This window comes from Sarcophilus harrisii, chromosome 5 (assembly GCF_902635505.1).
Source record: "Sarcophilus harrisii chromosome 5, mSarHar1.11, whole genome shotgun sequence".
Classification (NCBI taxonomy): Eukaryota; Metazoa; Chordata; class Mammalia; order Dasyuromorphia; family Dasyuridae; genus Sarcophilus; species Sarcophilus harrisii.
In genome coordinates, this window is record NC_045430.1 from 190,790,602 (window position 1) to 190,813,257 (window position 22,656).

The 22,656-nt window shown below is 35.9% G+C and overlaps 1 protein-coding gene across 2 annotated transcripts in view; it reads left to right on the forward strand.

Moving 5' to 3' along the window:
• Window positions 1-323: 323 nt before the first annotated feature.
• The window catches only part of MGAM (maltase-glucoamylase), a 153,501-nt gene continuing 131,168 nt past the window's right edge, over window positions 324-22,656 (forward strand). The window contains exons 1-3 of one of the 2 annotated variants that reach the window (XM_031939231.1): window positions 324-437; window positions 13,279-13,396; window positions 18,102-18,259. In XM_031939231.1, coding sequence (XP_031795091.1) covers window positions 13,279-13,396; window positions 18,102-18,259 — 276 coding nt within the window. In that variant the 5' untranslated portion in view covers window positions 324-437. The remainder of the gene's footprint in view (window positions 438-13,278; window positions 13,397-18,101; window positions 18,260-22,656) is intronic. The other variant, XM_031939230.1, reaches the window with a different exon arrangement.

A 22,656-nucleotide genomic window follows, 5' to 3' on the forward strand; every position in this document is an offset into this window, starting at 1 on the left:
GAACTATTTCAGTTTTCAGTGATTTTCAAATTAAGGGAGTCAAGTAGAAGCTATACAATCCTTTGCCAGAGACAATAAATCCCAAAGTGAATTTATTTCTGTTCAAATATCTATTATTCATATGACCTCTAACTTATCTGAGGGCTAAAAAATATGACTTCATGGGCACACAATTTCCCATCTGCATATGAGGGGAAGGGTGGAGAAGAAATATGTTTGTTGTAAATCATTCAATGGAGGGATATTACTTAACAAAAGGAAATACTGTAATGTTAAGTGTGGGCCACTTCTGCTATTATGTACCACTGAACAGTTTAGTTACCTAAAATTATTTTAGTTCTAGATCTGGCATGGTCTTCTTTCCTACTGGGACATCCTATGGGGTAAATAAAGGGATCATTGCTGGCAAGGAGAAAGAAAAAAAAAGGTAACTCAAGGTAAAAAGCAATCACAAAAGTTTGCTTGATGTGGAGACGGTGGAAATTTGGGTTAGAGGTAAAAATATTTTAAGGAGTATGGAAGGGGTGGAGGGAAGAGCTATAACATAGAGTGTAATGTGGGAGAAACTGAGCAAGACAGAGATTAGAGACTAATTCAATAGTTTATTAAATGGAGAGAAATACTGGGACCAATGGATCCATGTTGGTCCCAGGGCTGGATGAGACTATCATCTCAAAGAGTCCAGCACTAAGTATCACAGAGCAAACTTTTTTATAGAATAACAAGAACAATGACATAATGGGGAGGTACCTGGATGGGGATAACCTAATGGGGAGTAGGCACCTAGGATGACACAATGGAAGGAGGTTACTAATGCCTAATGACATCTAAAATGGATAAACCTTTATCCTGTCAAACATTAAGAAGGAATGTCTATAACTTAAGATATAAAATCTTTATCTCATCAACCATTTAAGAGGGAATGATTATAGCCTGGGATTTTGGGGCAGAGCAACTGACAACCTTTATCTCATCAAACATTAAGAGGGAAATGTTATAACCTGAGGGAGAATAACTAAATAGGACAATGGGGAAACTAGGTCTGGACATCAAAAGGGAACTGTGGCACAACAAGAGACTCCCTGTCCTTCAGGGACAGGAGTAGTTTGCTAGAGAACCTTCTTTAGATTTATCTTGATCCATTAAATCATTCTAGCTCATCATAAATTTATTAAATGCATAATTTGGAATACAAAGGCAAAAATGAAACTGTCCCTGTTTTCAAGGAAGTCACAATCTAATGCGAGAAAAAGATATGATCACAGAGATTTACTCTATGCAACATATCAGAGATATAGAAACAAATTGAAACACTTCTCAGTTGCCTGAGAAAGCAGTTCCTTTTGGGATTTGTTGCTGATGTAATTAAGCTAGCTTAATTTCTTAGGATTTAGTGCAAATGAAATGAAAAATGCTTGGTGATGGCATTTCCAGAGATTTTGAATTTGAATTTGCTTGACAATATTTTGTTTTGAATTTTGAAATTTAAATTTATGATGCTGTTTGCTGGACTTTCATGGCCTTTTTATTGAGAAATTGCGATAATGAGTCAGGGACCAGGAATATATCCCTTTTTCACCTCTATTTCTTACCATCTGTATTTCCCTTCAACTTCCTGAATTTACTTTGTATTTATTTTGTCTGTTCTTATATGTGTACATGTTATCTTGTTGTGCCACAGTTTCCCTAAATTGTTCAGCTTCAGTTCCTAATTGTTCTGTTCAATCCTGCAATACTACCCTTTCCTCCTAATCACATGATCCAGAAAGGAGAAAGACCTTCTATCTTAGACATCATCAGAATGTTTGATAGGAGAAAGGTTTTATATTTTAGAATATCAGGTGCCTCTTCCCATCCCAATTAAATGGAATATTAGGTGCCTCTCCCCATTATGTCATCATTCTTGTTACCCTATAAAAGAATCTTTGTATTTGACATTCAAGGTTAGATGCTTTGGCCATCAGCCCTGGGGGCAGCGTGGTCCACCCCCCCCCCCCCCCCCCCCCCCCCCCCCCGCCCGGCACAATCTCTCCCTTTCAGATAAAATATTAAAAACTCTCTAATCTCTATCTTGCCTCCCTGATAGAACTCAAGTTTCTTCTTGTACTTGTATTCCCTTCTTTATGATCCAATGACTACCAGAGATTACCTTGGATGAAGTGAAATGAAATGGGAGACCTTGACCTTTCAAAGCTTAGGTCTTCAACAGATCTCAGTTTGAGTCCAGTAAATCACACCCATTCAGGGGTTAATCTAGGCAGAAACTGAGGCAAAGAATCTTCTCTTTCACCTAGTCCAAAAAAAAATCTAAATAAATACATATATAAATGAACCTAGGAGGGGCAGACCAGGACAGCCTTGTTACTGAATCTAATTGGATGAGATGGAGAGTAAGGTGCCAAGAAGTAGTACAGAGGAAGAGAAGTCCGGGTCTGTGGTTTCAAGAGAAATCAATTCATTCAATCTCAAAAGAATTTGGAGGAACTCCTAAGAAAGGACATTTCATTACCTACTTAGTTAATACAGTTTCACCATTGGAATCTCTTTTAATCAAAACTAAAGCGATCAGCAAACCATCTTTGCTGCATTAAGTAGAGCATTCAGTTCTACGTTCATATTAGTGATTTAAATACTTTTGAGTTCATGAGAGGGAGGAGAGCAGACCCAGTGATTTGATTTGATTTGACTTCCTAGCAGTATACAAGACAGCTAGGTGACACTAGCTGTGTGACCCCTGGTAAATCACTTAACCTTATTTGCCTCAGTTTCCTTATCTGTGAAAGAGAAAAAAAAAAAGGCAAATCATTCCAATGTCTTTGCTAAGAAAATCCCAAATAGGGTCATGAATAGTCAGATGTGACTGAAACTACTCAACAGCAAAGCAGTATACAAGGAAGAATAGAGAATTTTGAAGTTTAAGACATTGTCCTTGAGTTCAAGCAAGTTTAATATCTTACTGGGCAGCTAATTAAGATATTTTAAGCAATTAGAGAAAAATGAGAATTGGCAAATTATAGGCTAGAGTAATAGAGATTTTTGAAAAAGATGGAAAGATGGATTTTGAAGAATGAAGACTATATGGACAACAGCAAGAAGACAGTATGAATTAATATAATAGAAAGCACACTGAATTTGGAATCAGAAAATTTGAATCTCTATTTAATGCCTATGTGATACTGGGCAAGTAATTTTACCTTTCTGGACGTAATTTTTCTCATTTGAAAATGAAGGGGCAGTGGAAACTGAGTGGATGCCCATCAGTTGGAGACTGGCTGTATAAATTATGGTATAGGAATGTTATGGAATATTATTGTTCTGTAAGAAATGATCAGCAGGATGATTCCAGAGAGGCCTGGAGAGACTTACATGAACTGATGCTGAGTGAAGTGAGCAGAACCAGGAGGTCATTCATTGTACTGGGCAATAACAAGATAACATGATGATCAATTCTGATGGAAGTGGCTCTTTTCTACAATGAGATTATTGAGACCAGTTCCAATGATCTTGTGATGAAGAGAGCCATCTTCACCCAGAGAGAGGACTGTGGGAACTGAATGTGGAACACAACACAGCATTTTCACTCTTTTTGTGGTTTGCTTGCATGTTGTTTTCTTTCTAATTTTTTTCCCTTTTTGATCTGATTTTTCTTGTGTAGTACTATAATTGTATAAATATATATACATATATTGGATTTAACATATATCTTTTTTTTTTAACATGTTTAAAACATATTGGATTACTTGCCATGAGAGGGGGGAGTCAGGGAAAGGAAAGGAAAAATTTGGAACACAAGGTTTTGCAAGGGGCAATGAAAAATTATCCATGCATATGTTTTGAAAATTAAAAGCTATATTAATCAGAGAAATGCAAATTAAGACAACTCTAAGATACCACTACACACCTGTCAGATTGGCTAAGATGACAGGAAAAAATAATGATGATTGTTGGAGGGGATGCGGGAAAACTGGGACATTGATGCATTGTTGGTGGAGTTGTGAACGAATCCAACCATTTTGGAGAGTAGTTTGGAACTATGCTCAAAAAGTTATCAAACTGTGCATACCCTTTGATCCAGCAGTGTTACTACTGGGATTATATCCCAAAGAGATTATAAAGAAGGGAAAGGGACCTGTATGTGCACGAATGTTTGTGGCAGCCCTTTTTGTAGTGGCTAAAAACTGGAAACTGAATGGATGCCCATCAGTTGGAGAATGGCTGAATAAATTGTGGTATATGAATATTATGGAATATTACTGTTCTGTAAGAAATGACCAACAGGATGATTTCAGAAAGGCCTGGAGAGACTTACACGAACTGATGCTGAGTGAAATGAGCAGGACCAGGAGATCATTATATACTTCAACAACAATACTATATGATGACCAGTTCTGATGGACCTGGCCATCCTCAGCAACGAGATCAACCAAATCATTTCCAATGGAGCAGTAATGAACTGAACCAGCTATGCCCAGAAAAAGAACTCTGGGAGATGACTAAAAACCATTACATTGAATTCCCAATCCCTATATTTATGTACACCTGCATTTTTGATTTCCTTCACAAGCGAATTGTACAATATTTCAGAGTCTGATTCTTTTTGTACAGCAAAATAACGGTTTGGTCATGTATACTTATTGTGTATCTAATTTATATTTTAATATATTTAACATCTACTGGTCATCCTGCCATCTAGGGGAGGGGGGTGGGGGGGTAAGAGGTGAAAAATTGGAACAAGAGGTTTGGCAATTGTTAATGCTGTAAAGTTACCCATGTATATATCCTGTAAATAAAGGCTATTAAATAAAAAAAAAAAAAAGAAAATTAAAAGCTATAATAAAAAAAATAAAGGGCAGGACAAGAGTTACATAAAAATTATGGATATGAATGTTAGAGAATAATATTATAGAAGATGATACTATACCAAAAGAGCTGATAAAAGAGAGGTTTTCAGACAAACATTGGATGACTTTTATGAAATGATGAAAAGTGAAGTAAATGGGACCAGGAGAATAATTTATATGATAAATAGTGTAAAGAAAATATTGTAAAGCAATATTGTAAAGAAAAACAACTTTGAAAGAACTGATTGATGCAATGACCAATTACAATTCCAGAGAGCCAAGGATAAAATTCAGTTCCCACCTCCTGACAGTGAGATGATGGGCTTGAGGTGCAGAAAATGAGAGACACATTTTTGGAAAAGGTCAAAGTGGAAATTCGTTTTGCACGATTGCATATTTGTTACAAGAGTATTCTGTTCTTAGTGCTTACCACAATCCCTAGAACCTGGTAGTTGATTAATAAATGCTGGTTGATCAATTGATTAATCAAAAATGGTCCATCAATTAGAAGACTGGAGACTGAGGTTCTGAAGTTCGTTATGAACGAGATGAGATGAGATCTTTCAAGACAGTTGTGAAAATCGAGTAAGGCTTCATTTATTTCAAAGTTTGAGTAGGCCTGAAGGACTTTAAGCATTAAGTCAAGGGCATACTTAAGCCCCCTCCCTGCTATCCTCCTGAGGGCATACTTAAGTCCCCTTCTTGTTATCCTCCCTATTTCAGTTAAATATGGGCAACTATGTACTTATATTATTTCTTGGGTAGTTCCCGAGTTTAGAATGTAAGATTCTCAGCCATTAAGGATGACAGTCAGTGGTGGAAAGGGGTATTTGCGTTAGGGATTAAAAATGTTGACCCTGCCCCCTATGGTGCCTTTTCTCTTAGATTGTCTGCTCGATGGGTGGGATGCCTGATTCTCGCGTGAACATATAATAAACTTTGCTTTACTTCTAGAGATCTCTCCAGCTTTTTTTATTAAATGGTATCTGAACCACACAGTTATATGATTTTTAAACCTTAATGTGTCTTAGGAGTCATAAAATGGAGGTGATAATTTTTAAGCCCCTGAAAAGGATTGTGAGAATTAAATGTCTCATATAAATGTAAGGTGTTATTATGATGACAATTATAATTTATTTCTGGAGACGATATAAAAATAGACACCTAGTATCCAGATCCAAGTTCAGTGCCTCCTTAGATAATTGCCAGGTGAAGAGTTGAAAACTGTACTCACTGAACTGAAACTCAAATTTCCTCAGCTATAAAATGAGAATGATAATCACAGTGCCAACTTCCCAGGGTTGTTGTGAAGATAAGATGAGTTAATATTTGTGGGCTGAGATTCATGTGAAAAATTTGTGACCTCTGTCTCCAGGAACATTTCCAGATAAATTCTCTATCTTTGTACTACAGATAACTTTCTCTTTAATTCAGAAGTAATGGGTATTAGTAACTTGTGACTATCAAAACATACAAGTGAAAGAAATAAAAGGACAGAATTTTTAAAATTTAATAATTTTTCAGGTTATACAGGTACATTCATTTTTTTACATATTTCCATATAAGTCATGTTGGGAGAGAAAAATCAGAATAAAAGGGAAAAATCATGCAAAAGTAAAAAAAAGAAAAAAGAGGTGAAAATAGTGTGCATTGATTCACATTCAGTCTCTCTGGATGCAGATAGTGTTTTCCATCCAAAGTTTATTGGGATTGCCTTGGGTCATTGAATTGCTGAGAAGAACCAAGTTTAAAATAGTTGATCATCATATAATCTTGGTCTTGTGAACAATATTTTCCTGATTCTGCTTGTTTTATTCAGTATCAGTTCATATAAAACTTTCTAGACTTTTCTGATTGCTCAACATTTTTTTATAGAACAATAATATTCCATTATTTTTATATACCTTAAGTTACTCAATCATTTTCTGATGGCTGATGGGCATCCACTCCTTTTCCAATTCTTTGCCACTACGAAAAGAGCTGCTACATACATTTTTGCACAAATACTTCCTTCTTTTATGATCTCTTTGGGATATAGATCCAATAGTGGCACTGCTCGATCTAGGATATGCACAGTTTTATAGCCCTTTGAGCATAGTTCCAAACTGCTTTCCAGATTTATTGGATCAGTTCACACCTAAAAGGATGGAATTTCTAAGGAAACTTTTTGCTCTTAAATTCAGGGTGGAAGATAGTGTGTGTGTGTGTATATTTGTGTGTGTGTATTTATTTGTATGAGTGTGTGTGTGTGTGTATGTTGTATTTAGTTAGGTGAGTGTTACTATCAGGGATAATAATTACTAATTACCTAGATATCTTGCCCTTGATTGGAGCAAAGCAATCCCAGTTTTTTCAATTTGCATTTTCTCTGATTAAAGGTTTACCTTCCAGTCACTTTGCTGCATCCCCAATGTTCAGGGCTGTTTTATAAGCTCTGCTATTCTTTTGTCTTTACTCCAAAAGCTTTCAGGAGAAAAGGGAAGGAATGTCTTGAGGTAGGTGCAAGAGGTTGTGTTTTTCAAATATTTGTTTTTCTTTGTACTTTACTAGTTTATTAGGGAAAACAAACAAATAAAAAAAAAGTTCCATTCTTTCCTCCCTCTCTTCCTCCCTCCCTTTCTTTTTCTTTCTATACTTTTTTCTCTAGCCTAGATAGAGATAAAAGGTGCCTAGTAAATTGTGGATGCTTAATTTGTTAATTGATTGTGTGCCTGTGTGTGAAATGCTATAAATTGAAGACTTGTAGGTGAATTATATTGATAAAAGAGTTTTATAGAGCACTTAAGTACTAAATAACATTCATAGTAACTTTTAAAGAAGTGTTCTGAGGGGTCTGCTCATCCTGAGAGGAAGCCCAGTAGTTGGTACAGACAAAAGTGCTGGATCTACATTTATTGTCATTTATTCCGAGATGAATTTTGTCATCTGAAAAGGGATGGACTACAAGGCTTCTGAAGTCCCTTCCAACATTAGATCTATGTGTAAGGACAACTGGCTTCTTTTAAATCTGCCTCAGTTTCTTACTATATGAGAGCTTTTCTTTTTTCACAATAATCTTGTATTTTTAGGAAATACAGGAGTTCCCTACTGCAATGAAATAGCAGATCCATTTCTATCCCTATTTTTTTCTCCCTTTATTGCAAGACAAAGCATCATCCTTCAGGGAAGAATGTAAGCTATTTGAGCATAGGGAGTGTTTCATTTTTATCTTTTTTGCCTTGCATAGTTGGCCACTAATCCACCTATGTGTGGGAAAGAAGTGTAGTAAGTAAGGGGGAAAAGGAGTAGTTTTATTCCGTCTAGAACTTCTGAGAATCCAACCTTTATCCAAAGCTCCCCCCATTTTCAATTATTATTTGAATTTTTATTATTAATGAATAAAATAGATGATTCTAATAGCCCTTCCAATTCCAGAAGATTAAAAAAAAGTAGAATATTGTGGAGAGCATTCTAGTCTTGGAGTCAGAACCCCAAGTGTTCTAGCTCTGTCTTTGTAAATTGCTAGCCAGATGACCTTGGACAACTTAGTCTTTTAGATAATATAAATTCTCTCTATACCTCAGTTTTCTTAGTTGTAAAGGCTTAAGGACTGGATGTTTAATTTTGTTTGTTTGTGCCCGTTTTTATATGACCTGTAAGATAAGAATGGCTTTTATAATTTAAAATAGAATGCTATTAGAACATCATAATGCTCATTCATTTCATATCATCTATGGATATTTTCATACAATAGCAGAGTTGAAACAACTTATCTGACATTCACATAGTTTCTTTTAGTTCTTGAAGCACTACAGATCTCAGGGATAAATTATAACTTGACTGGGTTTTGAGTGCCATGTATGTACAGCTTTTTACCATGTATGGACTTAAAAAATTATTACCAGTGCATTCCCATCATGTCAAAACAAGAAAAGAGGGAAAAAGTTTTATAATTTTTTCAAGCTCCTGGATTTCATTCAGAAATTTTTCTGAATGAAAAGAATCACTTATAGCCTACTGCATACCGAGTGGCTTTTGAAACTAGATTCTGCTACAGACTTAGTAATGTATCTTAATGAGCTTAATCTAAAGTTAGAAGACAAAACAGTCCTTATGTGTGAAACTTATCCTGCAATAGTCAACTCCATGACAGCTACTGGAGTTTGAATCTCAATTTTAGGCTTCCAGTGCTGAAAAGAGTTAAAATTAGAAGTAAGATCTCTATTCCCATAAACATTTGCAGCAGATACATTTTCTTTGGACTATAGTCCCAGCAGTGTTTTCCAGACTTGGATGCAAATACAAAAGAAATCTCCATAGTTCAAAATTCATTTAACCATGCAATGGGGGAATTTCTGCATAACTTTCAGTTGGAAGTAATTAATTTGCAATGTAATGATATGGTAAAAGGCAATTATCAATAGAACAATCTCCCAAAATTATATAAATACTTTCCTTGTGATAAAAATGCTCAATTAAAGTCATATTGTTGAGGTCAGGAACCAAATGTTGAGGTGTAGACCACATGTGGTCTAGATTTGGGGTACCTAAGTGCAATTAGGGTTTAGTTAAGGTCTAGTGGCAGGTTTGGGGTACAGGAAGTCAAACAGAGCTCCCCTGCAACCCCCTTGGATTCGGCGCAAGGATACGGTGGTATATGAGGTCTAATAGCGGCACGGAATTCCCAATAAAAGCATTTATTAGCCCGAGACCTAGATTGATAAAAGAGGTTTATTATTGAGTTTTGGAGTAGGAGATAGGTGAAGGTAGAGATAAGGAGGGCACTGGACAGAGGGTCCAGTGGGCAGAGGGTCCTCACATGGCGACCATGTTTGGAATCTCTGCAAAGAGGGGTTCCCAGTGAGACTTAGCTCGAGGGGCTTTGGGGTGTAGCCCCAAAGTTGGCTCAGATCCGGGTGGGGCTGGGACAGGTCCGGACCTTCTATTGGAATTCAAAAGGACCAGGATTTGTGAGTCAAAGGGTAATTTACATTAGCTAGGGGGGTTGGGAATCAAAGATTGGAATCTTTCCCGCATCAATATGGCTAGTAAGTGTATCAGACCAGATTTGAACTCAGGAAGAGGAGTCTTTCTGATTCTAAATCCAGCTCTATCTGCTACACCACCACCTACCTATAGGTTCTGAGTTCCAAATGGTATATACATCCTTCTCTGGCTCAGCATATACAAAGATCTGTCTTGCTATATGTGCTGAGGGCACTGCTCTTTAAGGTCAATTTATTTTGAGTCTGTGGTCCTGCAGAACTGACCATATCCTGGCATTTGTATCTTCACTGTAACATTTGTTTTGTTGTGGTAAATTGGGAAAGAGTTTTTCTTTAGTTAGATTAGCAGACATGGGTCATATTACTGGCTCTGATATTATACATATAGTATAATATATAGTATATATAGTATATAGTATATATCATATAGATATCATATAGATCTTGGTTAAATCACAATCTCTCTACTTCATCTATAAAATGAGAAGTTAGCCTGGATGACCGTTAAGATGCGGTTGTAGGCTAAATCTATGATTTTACTGTACTAATAAATGGACATACTTCTTTGAACCCGGAATATATTTTGATCACGACTAAACCAACTTGACAACACTTGAATTGATAAATAAATCATAAAAGTCTCTCTATTCCTGATATTTTTCAGATAAACTAGAAAAGATAAGAGAGTGGTTTTGTGTTCTCAGGCTTGAAGATACTAAAATGATAATTCTATTAAGGGACAACTAGATGATGCTAGTTTGAGTGCTAAGCCTGGAGTCGGTAAAACCTTAGTTCAAATCTGGCCTCAGACACTTACAGCTCATACACATTACACTTACACCTCAGACACATACAGCTATTAGCTGTATGACTTTCTTTACTTTAGTGTCATCATCTATAAAATGAGCTGGAGAAGGAAATAGCAAACTCCAGTATCTCTGCTAAGAAAATCCCAAATGGGGTTGCAAAGAGTCAGAAAGTGACTGAACAAACAACAACCTATCGACACTTCTTTCAGTTGGTTTCCTTAGCTTTGTTCCTGGAGAAGGTGGTAAAGAAAAATAAAAGGCCATGAGCCAATAACAAGCACTGTGAGCCTCAGGTTTCATTTTTTCATTTCATCCTTATAATAGTTTCAACATTTGTAAAAATCATATGTTATGTAAAGTAAGGAGGCTGGCCTAGATGCCGTTTAAGGTCTCATTCTCTAAATTTATGATCTCTGACCTAGAGCAATATATTTCTCCACTTTCAATCTCTTATTCTGGATTGGTTCAAGAGCTGTCATTAAGTAATAAATACCATATATGATAATATAGTAATGAACACATTCATTCATTTTATAGTGTTTTATTATTAAAGTTTTTAATGAATTAATTGAATTTGATGTTCATAATAACCCAGAGGTCAGATTTTTTTTCCTTTAAAAATAAATTGATATTTGTTTTTGTATCAGATACATTTACAAGTATTTGTCATGTTATAAAATATAAAATTAAAAAGAGGGAACAAAATAAAGCTTCCTCAAAACTAACTAAACACATCAAAAAAGTATGATTTCAGTTATCTATAACCAAACCACCTTTCTTCCCTCTATTCTTTTCTCCCTCTCTTCCTCCCTCCCTCCCTTTCTTTTTCTTTCTATACTTGTGTTTCTAACCTAGATAGAGATACAAGGTGCCTAGTAAATTGTGGATGCTTAATTTGTTAATTGATTGATTGTGTGCATGTGTGTGAAATGCTATAAATTGGAGACTTGTGGGGGAATTAGATTAGTAAAAATAGTTTTACAAAGCATTTAAGTATCTAAATAACTGGGAGATAAGAAACTTGGTTGCTAAGTTTCTTATTAAGTTTCTATGTGAATTTGGGGAGGTCATAGATTGAAAGCTCATTTGATCACATTTTATCTCTGTGGTTAAGTGGAGCACAGTTTTGTGGAAGATAGAATGAGATTAAGGAAGTGAAAGTTAATCACAGGGTAGCTAAGTCATAATGAGTTTTTTCCCCCATATTTTAAGTGTTCCCTTTTAAAAGATATTAAACATTACCAAAAAAGTATAGTTACATTTTAACTGCAATGGCCAAAGTATACATTTTAAGCTAATGTTTAATAAACAAGTCAAAACATTGCCTAGGATTATGTTTTCTTGAGAATACCTTTTTTTTTTTTTTTTCATTTTTAAAGAAATGGGCAAAGGAGGAAGATCAAAATGAAGGAAGCATTGATTAAATATTCTGGTAACGTGGGCAAATCTTGGGAAGGAAAAGAGAAATGTCTTTGAGTGACTTGGTGTCAGTGTGTCTTGGACTTTATGATAAGCTGATGGGTGGTGACTTAGTGTTTGTTATTATCACCTAGTCCTATTTGACTCTGTTTGGCCCCATTTGGGGTTTTCTTGGCAAAGATACTGAATGGTTTGTCATTTCCTTACCCAGCTTGTTTTACAGATGAGGAAACTGAGATAAACAGGGTTAAGTAACTTATTTAGGATCAAACAGTTTATCACACAGACTATAGTGTCTAAGTTTAGATTTGAACTTAGGTCTCCCTGAATTGAAGCCTTATGTGACCCATCCCCATTGGGACACTTAGCTGTTATGGAAGCCACTTGGTAGTAGCTGCTAGTGGTCTAATTCTGACCAGCAGAATAGATCCCTTCATATGAGAGAATGATAATGCTACAAGGAAACTAAGACGCAGTTGCATTCTTTGACCTCTTCCCTCTTGCCTCCAATTTATTTCATTCCCAATCCACGAGCATAGTGGATTCATAGATGTGGAGGTCCTTGGAGAATCCATGTGCCCCTTCACACTTGGGTGTGGTCCTTAACACTTAGCAGTCTAGAGTTTCATAATTTTCAGAGCTATGGTCAATGAAAAGGGTTCCTTGTGACAATGATCCTCATTTTCAGGTTGTGGTGATTAGTACAGTGACAGAATATGGGGATAAGGGCAGGTAAGTGTCCTGGGAGATAAAGCTCTGGGCTTGGAGTCAATTTAGAAACAATGAGGACCATAAAGTTGATAATTCATGTGTTCCAAATAATTCAATATCTTTTCTGTCACTTAGATATTATTCTAATTGTTGGCTCTTTGGGCAGTTTTTTAAAACTGCTTTTAGGCTGTGCTCATGAATAGAAATATTTCAATGTAAGAATGTATACGTTGACCATTTCAGTTAAAATGTAACCATAATGTCTATTGTCTTTTAAAAAGCAAACACTTAAAATAGTGGTTAAGTTTTTATTAGCTATTTCTCACCTGTAATATAGATGCTTAGAATCACAGAACCTCAGAACTGGAAAGGGCCTTTAAAATTTCCGTGGCTATCACATATATTAAGCAAGAATCCTTTCTACTATGTACTTAACAAAAGATTCATAATTCTTCATCTGTTACAGATCCTTATAGTATCAAAAACTCTAATTTCTTTCTCCTTCCTGTTTAGATGGCGAAGAAGACTTTTAGCAGATTGGAGATAATCCTTAGTGTTCTGTTACTGGGATTGTTCATCATCTCTATTGCCCTGATTGTGCTTTTAGCTACAAATACTTCAGGAGTGAAAGGTAACAAGACAAAGAATTTTGGTGTTTTTGCTCCATACTCACCTATTATGGCACGATCTTTTCTTTTTTTTTTTTAATTTTAATTTTAATTTATTTTTTTTTATTATAATAACTTTTTATTGACAGATGATCTTTTCTAGAGTAGGAATTATCTTCCTTGTATTTTCCAGAGGAGTGATCCCTAATTCCAGAATCTTGGTCTTCCCATGAAATATGAATATAAGAGAGGTGTAAAAATATTATTGCTAAGAAATATTTTCTCTTTTGATATATTAATGTGAAACTGTGTCAAAAACATTTTATATGACATTCTGGAGGTATGAAAACACACTTAGTTTCCTTTTTCTAGCATTAAAATTTTTTTCCTTTTATCCATGGGGGAGTTATTGTTCCCAAACTATCCCATGCATCATTTTAGTATGGTAGAATATTACCTGTCTCAAAGTGTCCCCTGGTCAAATTAATTTGTGAAGTACTTGCTACATTGCAAACTTAATGGTTCCATATCGCATTTCTTTTGTATCCTCCTATGACATTTTGGCTATTGGCTTGTTAAATGTTTGTTGAATTTAACTGATAGCATTAATGACAATAATAAAGACTATTCATAGGAAAAAGAATAAATGATCACATAAATAATGTATTTAATCAACATTTACACTTACAAAATAGAAGGGGTGTCCCTTACCTAAATATATTATCTTTTAGATATATGCATGTGAGGAAAAGGTATTACTTGTCTAATACTGAGATTGGATCGTGCTAAGTTATTCACATTCTTTCAGACTGTTCTTTTATGATGTATGGCACATATTTGTGAAGTAGTTGAATAGGAGAAAGGGTATAGTTGGTGGATAGAATACAATAATGGGCAGAAGATAAAATTCAAAATCAGATACATTTAGTAGATACCTGCTGTATACATATCATTGATCTAGGTAATGGCAGAGATTCAAGGCTTAGATAATGATCTGACCCTCTAATAGAGGGTGGGGGAATGGGGTCTGCTTTGTATTTGTTAGGTGCTTTAAGAGACAGTAATAAACAACAGTTATAATAGATAATACTGCAGTGTTATAATAAATGTTATAATAACATAAAATACATAAATGCATTTTGGAGTAGGATGGGATCTGGACCTGTAATGTCATTGATTGCAGGGAATTCCCAGTGAAAAATCTCCCTTCACCAGTATAGATAGCAATGGTTCTGCAATTCATTTTCTTAGAATGTCCTGGAATACTGAGATTTTAAGCCTTTAGGTAGTAGAGTTGAATGAGACCAGGTGAAGTTTTCTCAAAAAGTCTATGAGATGGAATAGGTCAGACCTTAGGCCTAAGTTATGTGATCCCTATTCCCAGAGGTCTGCAGGGCCAAAAAGTGGGGCCTTAGGTTCAGGTTGCAGGAAGATCTCAAGGCCTTGAGGCCTCTGACATCAAAACCTAAGTGTAAACTTCAGGAAGTGATGAGACCCACAGGAAGATGACAACACTGGTGACCATTGGCCAATAATGGTTATTTCCTTTTTAGTCAATCCAAAGAAAAGACTTGGGTTTTGCTATTTAACAGCTTTACTATTTCTGGCTTGCCAGGTCAAGCACATGTTGGGAGTTGAGATGCCTCCCATGTGTTCTTGGGCCTCTCCCTGAGGGACAAAATAAATATTTTCTCTTTTTCCTGAAGATGTCTCTGATTAGTTAATTTGGGGAAGGAGAGTGTCTAGCACAGAGATGAGATTGGAACCCAGGTGGTCCTGATTCCAATTGGCTGTATTCATTATGCCAGTCTGCTTCTTTTTAATTACATTATAGACTTATAAAACAAAATGCTATGTGAATTAAATGGTCTTTTCAAGTACTAAGATTCTATCAGTTTAAAAATAGAAGTTGAAGGTCATATATAGAAACCATTATTGAGAAGAAAACCTTTATAATTATGCAGTTTAAATCAAATTTTTTAAAAAACCAACACTTTTTAGTTGGGAAAAGTTTAATAGCAAGTTGATAAATTTCATTGTTTTTATTAATATTCTGCAGAATGTTATCGTCTTTAGTAAAGAATTGAAAATTTTAAATTATATTATATTTAAAACTCATTTAGTTTGGGTTCTTATTTTGGGCAGCTAGGTGGCACAGTGGAAAGATCTACAAACCTACTTTCAAGGAAGCTGGTTTCCTCATGTAGAGTTTATCATTATGTCAGAGTGGAGTCATTTGTATCATTAAGATTGAGACAATGATATGTCTGTGACCTCAGGCAAAACAAATCTGGGCCTGTTTCCTTGTCTGTGAAATAAGGAATTAGATAAGATGTCCTTTAAGGTCCTTCCATTTCCAGATTATTGACAAATCAAATCTAAACAAGAACAACATGAATTGTATTTGAAAAGATCCAAAGAGTGTTCCTTCTCAGGGAATTTGGTAAAAAAATTTTACTTTCATTCATACGTGAATGTTATGTCATTTTAACAATATAATATGTTCATTTAATATTTTAGAAAGAAAGAAAACGTTGTCATCCTGAAACATCCCATCAGCCTTAGTGTGAAACTGTCAAATGATACCATGTACTGAGCAATCCTGAAAGCAGAATCATTTAGGCAAAGAGCAAGACAAGTAATGGGAAGAAATCTCACTTAGTTGTTAGTTCCAAGTAGCTCTTTGTCTAAGGGAGGAGACAAATTCTTTGCTCCTTTTGTAATGAGAGATATTAGAAAGGAATAATACCTTTCCACTCACAGAGACAGACAACAGACAAATGGAGGTTATTGCTTACAAATGAAAATTTGTAGAAAATTACATAATGAAAAGATTCAGTAATCTCCTTCATCAGACATTTACTAGCTGTGAGACTCTGGGCACATAGAAATTGCAGAAGAAGTAATGATCTGCATTGGTAGAAGGGATTCCACATACTAGTGAAATCAGTCCCATAGGCATTATGCTAAGTGCTGGGTATACAAATCAGAACAAAGGACTATCTCTGCCCTCAAAAGAGTTTACAATTTGGGAATATGAAAAGTATAAGGTGAAGGACCAAAAGTGGGGATGACAAAACATTATTTGATGGGATTTTTCAGGATGATGAAGTTTTCCTTCTTTCTGAAATATTAAATGAGAGTATTATATTGTTAAGGTGACATAAACTTCATGTACAAATGTAAGTAAAGTTTTTTTTTTTTTAACTCTGAGAAGAAACACTTTTTGGATCTTTTCAAACACAATTCATGTTGCTTTTGTTTAGATTCAATTTGTCAATGATTGTTTCTAAGAATAGTTTTCCCAGTAATGAGCTTTTCTGATAGAGAAATCAGAGAAATTTCAAAGTCCTGCAGCCAGGTGGGAAATGAGATGTTTTGAAAAGATCTCCCTCTCATATTAGAGGTTTTGGAGTTCATGGCTACAACCTCCAGAAGGATAGAGATAGATAACAAGGTAGAGTATCAAAGCTGATGGGTCATGCAGGATGATGATGTTCTTGCCAACTCATCTCGTTTGGTCCCCATACATATATTCACATCAACTACTTAATGGAACTTTGAGCAAATCACTTAAAGGACCTCAATTCCTTTGTGTGGGTGGGTGCTAGACCCTGTTCCTCAATTGACTAATCAGAGACTTCTTCAGGCATAAAGAGAAAGCATTTATTTAGTCCCTGCAGGGAGAGGCCCAACACACCCAAGAAGCATCTCAGCTCCCAACATGTGCTTGACCCAACAGTGCAGGAAGTAGTAAAGTTGGTTACACAGCAAAAGACCCAAATCTTTTCATTGGATAGACTAAAAGGAAGTAACCATCATTGACCAATGGTCCCAATGTTGTCTGCTTCCCGTGGGTTCCTGTAGCTGATTTAGGGCCTGACCTTTAAAGACCTCTTGGCCTAGAGATAATGTGACTTCCTGCAACCTGGGGTCCAAGGCCTGATCTTCTGGCTCTGCAGACCTCTGGGAATAGGGATCATATGACTTTAGGCCTAGTCTGATCTACCCTATCTCATAGACTTTTTGAGAAAGCTTCATCTTGGTTACCTTCAATTTCCTCATGTATAAAATGAGGGAGTTGGACTCAATAGCCTTTAAAGCTCCTTTGAATCCTAACTCTACAATCCTCTATCCTCACATTTTATTTTAGCACTCTAAGGTTTTGAAAGCACTTAGTCCAATGATTAAGGTAGTACTGGTTTTATTATTCACATTTCATAGTTGAGGAGTTTAGAGATATTAAAGTGATACATGCCAGATCTGGGATTGGAAGCCAGGACTCCTGATTGGGCAGATAGATGTCCAGTGACTAGTGTGTGACCCAAAGTAAGAAAACTTATTTTTCTGGCTTTAAATTGGGCCTCCGACACTCACCAGGTGTGTCAGCCTGGGCAAGTCACTTCACCCTGTTTGCCTCAATTTCCTCATCTATTAAAGAAATGCCAAAACCACTCCAGTGTTTTTGCCAAGAAAACCCCAAATGGGGTCATGGAGAATTAGAAATAAGAGTGAAAACAACACTCCTGAATATACTACACAAAGTTGATTCTAAGACATTTTAAATTTATGGAATGTTTAAGTACTGAGGATCATAAAGTAAAAATCAAGTCATCATAGAATTAATCCACTGAAAAATAAGTAGCAAGCAAGAAGAGAGTGGGAGTGAAAATTTTTTTTGACTTCTTGTGTATTTTTTTTCCCCATTTGTCTTACTCGTTGGTTCAGAAACTATCACTACTTCAAGTCCTGAGACAACAGGGACGACAACAGCCTCCCCAACAGTGACTTCCACATCCACCTCTTCGACTACTTTAACTCCAGAATGCCCTACAGTAAACCTGTCAGAAAGGATCAACTGCATCCCTGATCAAACACCAACACAGGTCTGTTTTAATATATGGTTTTATCTTTTAGACAAATTCCTTACAAACAAGATGGGATCTTAGAGATCATCTGGTCTGATTTTTTTTCTAATTTTTTTTTTTTCTGATTTGAAAGCTAAGAAATGGGGAGACATTAGTGTTCTCCTTAAATTTGCACAGTTTTGTTTTTCTGTATTTTTAGAATGCTGGTTGTTGGTCTCATGGCTTAATCTTCTGTCTTTAGTTTGAGGATGATTCACTTTGGTTAAATGAATGCGAAGGAGTTTGCCCTGATTCATGAGGCTGACCAGCAGTTAAAGTCAAACTGAGTCTGAGTGGATGAAACATACTTTCCATAACATAGTCACAATGCTTTTTCTGAATAAACCTTCCATCTGGGTGAGAAGAATTAATTTCAAATTCTGACATACATTATTATCTACATGCAGATAACTTCTAAATCTAATCTATATATCCAGCATCTATTTCTTTCTCCAACTCGGCTAACTGCCAAGTGGGCATCCCTACCTGCATGTCCCATAGACATCTGAAACTCTACAGATCCCAAACAGAACTCAGTATATCTATCTTCAAACCTACTGTTCTTCCTTAATGTCTTTATATCTGTCAAAGGAACCATGTTCCTTATTCAATTCTTTATTCTTCTTTAGTTCCCCTCATTCCCTCCTGCCTATTCCCCATAAATAGTTGTCAAATTGACTTGATTCTACCTTACAATGTATCTCAACCCTGTTCCTTTCATATCACTACCTAGTTCTGGTCCTTATTATGTCTTGTTTTTACTATTATAATAGCTTTCTAATTGGTTTGTCTTCCAGCTTCTCCCTTCTCCAATCCCATTTTCCATATTATGTCAAATTGATATTCTTAAAGCACAGGTTTGACTATTTTATTTCTCTGTTAAAGAAGCTTCAAGAACTCCCAATTATCTCTAGGACAAAATGCAGACACTTCTCTTAGGCAGCTGCCTATGACTAGACAGCTGGGCCTAGAATTAAGAAGACATGAATTAAATCTAACTTTAGACATTTACTAATTGTGTGACACTAGCCAAGTCACTTAGCCTTTTTTCCTCAGTTTCCTTAACTGTAAAATGTGGATAACAGTAGCACGTACCTCATAGGGTTGTTGTGAGGATCAAATGAGATAATATTTGTAAAGCACTTAGCACAGTGCCTGCCACATGGTAGACACTTAATAAATACTTGTAAAGGAGACCAATTAGTAGGCCAGATGAGATCATTAAAAGCCTAAAGTAAGGTGGGGGCAATTGAATAGAGAGAAGATTAATATTAGAAATAATGTGGAGTTAGAAATCAGATTTGTTTGGTTATGTAGGGAGTCAGTAAGGATGAAGAATCTATGATAACACTGAAGTTGTAAACATGGGTAACTAGAAGGATGATAATGTTCCTTTTTTTCCATCAGTCTTTCATAAGCAAAAGGGAAAAACCATGAGAGAGAAAAAATGGAAAAAAGAAGTGAACATATCATGTATTGATTTACATTCAGTCTCCTTAGATCTTTTTCTGGATGCAGATAGCATTTTGTCTGTTGGAATTGCTTTGGATTATTAAACCACTTAGAAGAAACAAGCATTTCATAGTTGATCATCACACATTCTTGCTGTTATTGTGTACAATGTATTCCTGGTTCTGCTCTTTTGCTCAGCATCAGTTCATGTACATCTTTCCAGACCCTTTCTATAATCAGCTTGTCCATCATTTTTTATAGAACAATAATATTCCATTACCTTCATGTACCATAGTTGTTCAGTCATTCCCCAATTGATGGACATCCACTCCTTTTCCAATTCTTTGTTACCACAAAAAGCTGCTGCAAACATTTTTGCACATGTAGGTCCTTTTTCCCTCCTTTGTGATTTCCTTGGGATACAGACCCTGTAATAGTACTGCTGGACCAAAGGGTATGCACAATTTTATAGACATTTGGGCATAATTCCTGATTATTCTCCAGAACTCTGGATCATTTCACAATTCCATCAACAAAGCATTAGTGTCCTAGTTTCCCACATTCCCTCCAACATTTATCATTATCTTTTCCTGTCAATCTTAGCCAATCTGAGAGGTGTGAGATGGTAAGATGATAATGTTCTTGATGAAAACAGGGAAATTTGGAAGAAATGGGAATAGAAGAGTAAGTATTTATATAGTATTTACTATCAGATAATGAGCTAAGTGCTTTACAAATATTAATTCATTTGATCTTCATATATCTCTGTGAGGTGGTTGTTGTTTAGTTTATCAGTCTTATCTAACTCTTTGTGATCGCATGGATCAGCAAATGAAAGTCTAGATGAGAGAGAAGGTCCTGGATTGGGTCTTGGAGTACAAATAGGGGGTGTGACATGGATGATGATCTAGCAAAGCAGATTGAAAAGGAACAATCAGAGGAGACCAAGAGAGAAAATTGTTACACAAACCCAGAGAGGAAAGAGCATTTAGGAAAAGAGGTTATCACCAAGGTCAGGGCCTATGAAGAATTTTAGATGAATGGACATCAAGAAAAGATCATTTGCTTTGGCAAGTAAAGATATTGGAGACTGAAAAGAACAATTATGTAAAACAAGTCAATAATATTGTTTATTATGATAAATGGGTTTGTTGTTGCTGGTAGTAGTAGTCTAAAAGACAAAGATGGCTGTTTGCCAAGTATTCATAACAACGTTGTGAAAATTCCTAAACTCCCTAAAAAATTTGAGAGCATACCTTTTGACCTAAGAAATACTCTTTGATCCAATAAGCCCAAAGGAAGTTATAAAGGGATCTTGGATGGTAGAAAAACCAAGAATGATTAACAAATAATAAAGCATGCCTTCCTCCTTTAAGCATAGAGGTAAGGGAATATTGGTTTATAATGTTATATACTTCATCAGATAGCAGTTCATTCTTGTGGCAGAATTTGTTGCTTAATTTTAATTCTTTGTTAAAAAGGTAGGTTTAATGAATTGGGGCAGAAAAGAATTTCTTTCCCTCCCACCATAAAATTTCTTAAGTAAAGACAAAAGACACCAATTAAATATATTTTAAAAGAAATTGTCTTTCCTGTCACAGTTTTCTCTTGGGAAGTCTAAGATCCCTCCCCCAACCAGTTTCAACATTAGAACTTGCTGAAATTCAGATATCAACCTTATTGCTTTAGTAACACTTCCTTTTTCTTTTCTTTTATTGCTGTCACATAAGGATAATAAAGTAATATTCTGTTAATACTTGATCATTTTTATTTTTCTTTAAATGAACTTTGCTTTCTTTAATCATGCTTTGCCACAAATGAATTAGTATATACCTTTGGCTTTCGTGCATGCTTCCCATGCATGGTTCCCTTAGAGTATGAAACTCATTACCTTTGACATGAACATCACCATTAGAGGACTTTGATTATGATGAGAGAATAGCAGAAAATGTCAGGAGTCCAGCCACCTACAAGGACACAGTGTAAGAGCCTTACATTTGGAAGAGGAGGTTGAGAATTGCACTGAAGGATGCCGAATAGATGGCTGGGTCACCTTACAGCAAAACCTTTGTATTTCTCTTAATGCTAGGCTAGGGCTGGCTGAATAGATTGGTAGTTAGGTGCTGCTTTCAAAAGGAAAGACCGAATGTTATAAATTGGAATATCCTTCCAAAAAAAGAGTTCATACAGAAGTTTTCCATTTGAAATACGAATTCCTTCTATATCTTGAGGGTTAAGGATTTAGATGTGGAAAGGATCTTAGAGTCATTTGATCCAACTTCCTCATTTTAGCCTTACAATTGGTAATCTCTTCCTAAGGCATATCTCTGTCTCTCCATCTCCCGCCTTCCCTCTCTCTTTCTCTTTTCCCTCCCTCTCTCTTTCCCCCTCCCTCTCTCTATTCCCTCCTTCTCTCTTCACCCCCTCTCTCCCTCTTTCTCTTTCCCCCCCCTCTTTCCTCCCCTTCTCTTCTCCCTCCTTTTCTCTCTCTGTCTCTGTCTCTCTCTCTCTCTCTTTCCCTCTCTCTCTCTTTCTTCTCTCTCTCTCTCTCTCCACCTCTCTGTCTCTCTTTCTCACATAAGTAAAAGACATTTTAAAAGACATACAGAAGTATAATATATAGAAAGGGGATTGTTAGTTGATGCAGTTGATAGAGTGCCTAGCTTGGAGTCAGGAACACCTGAGTTGAATTTGGTCTCAGACACTACAGCTGTGTGACTCTAAGCAAGTCAACTAACCCTGTTTGCCTTAGTTTCCTCCTCTATAAAATGATTACGAAATCAAGTCTTGTGTGAATGTTTCATGATCCAGGAGAGATAAGTAACCTGTTTTTCTATTAAAGTTTTCCAAGAAAAAGAGATTTCTTTCCTAATATTTTGTGGAAATGGAGAGCAACTATTCAGCCTCTCTTTCACAAAAGATGG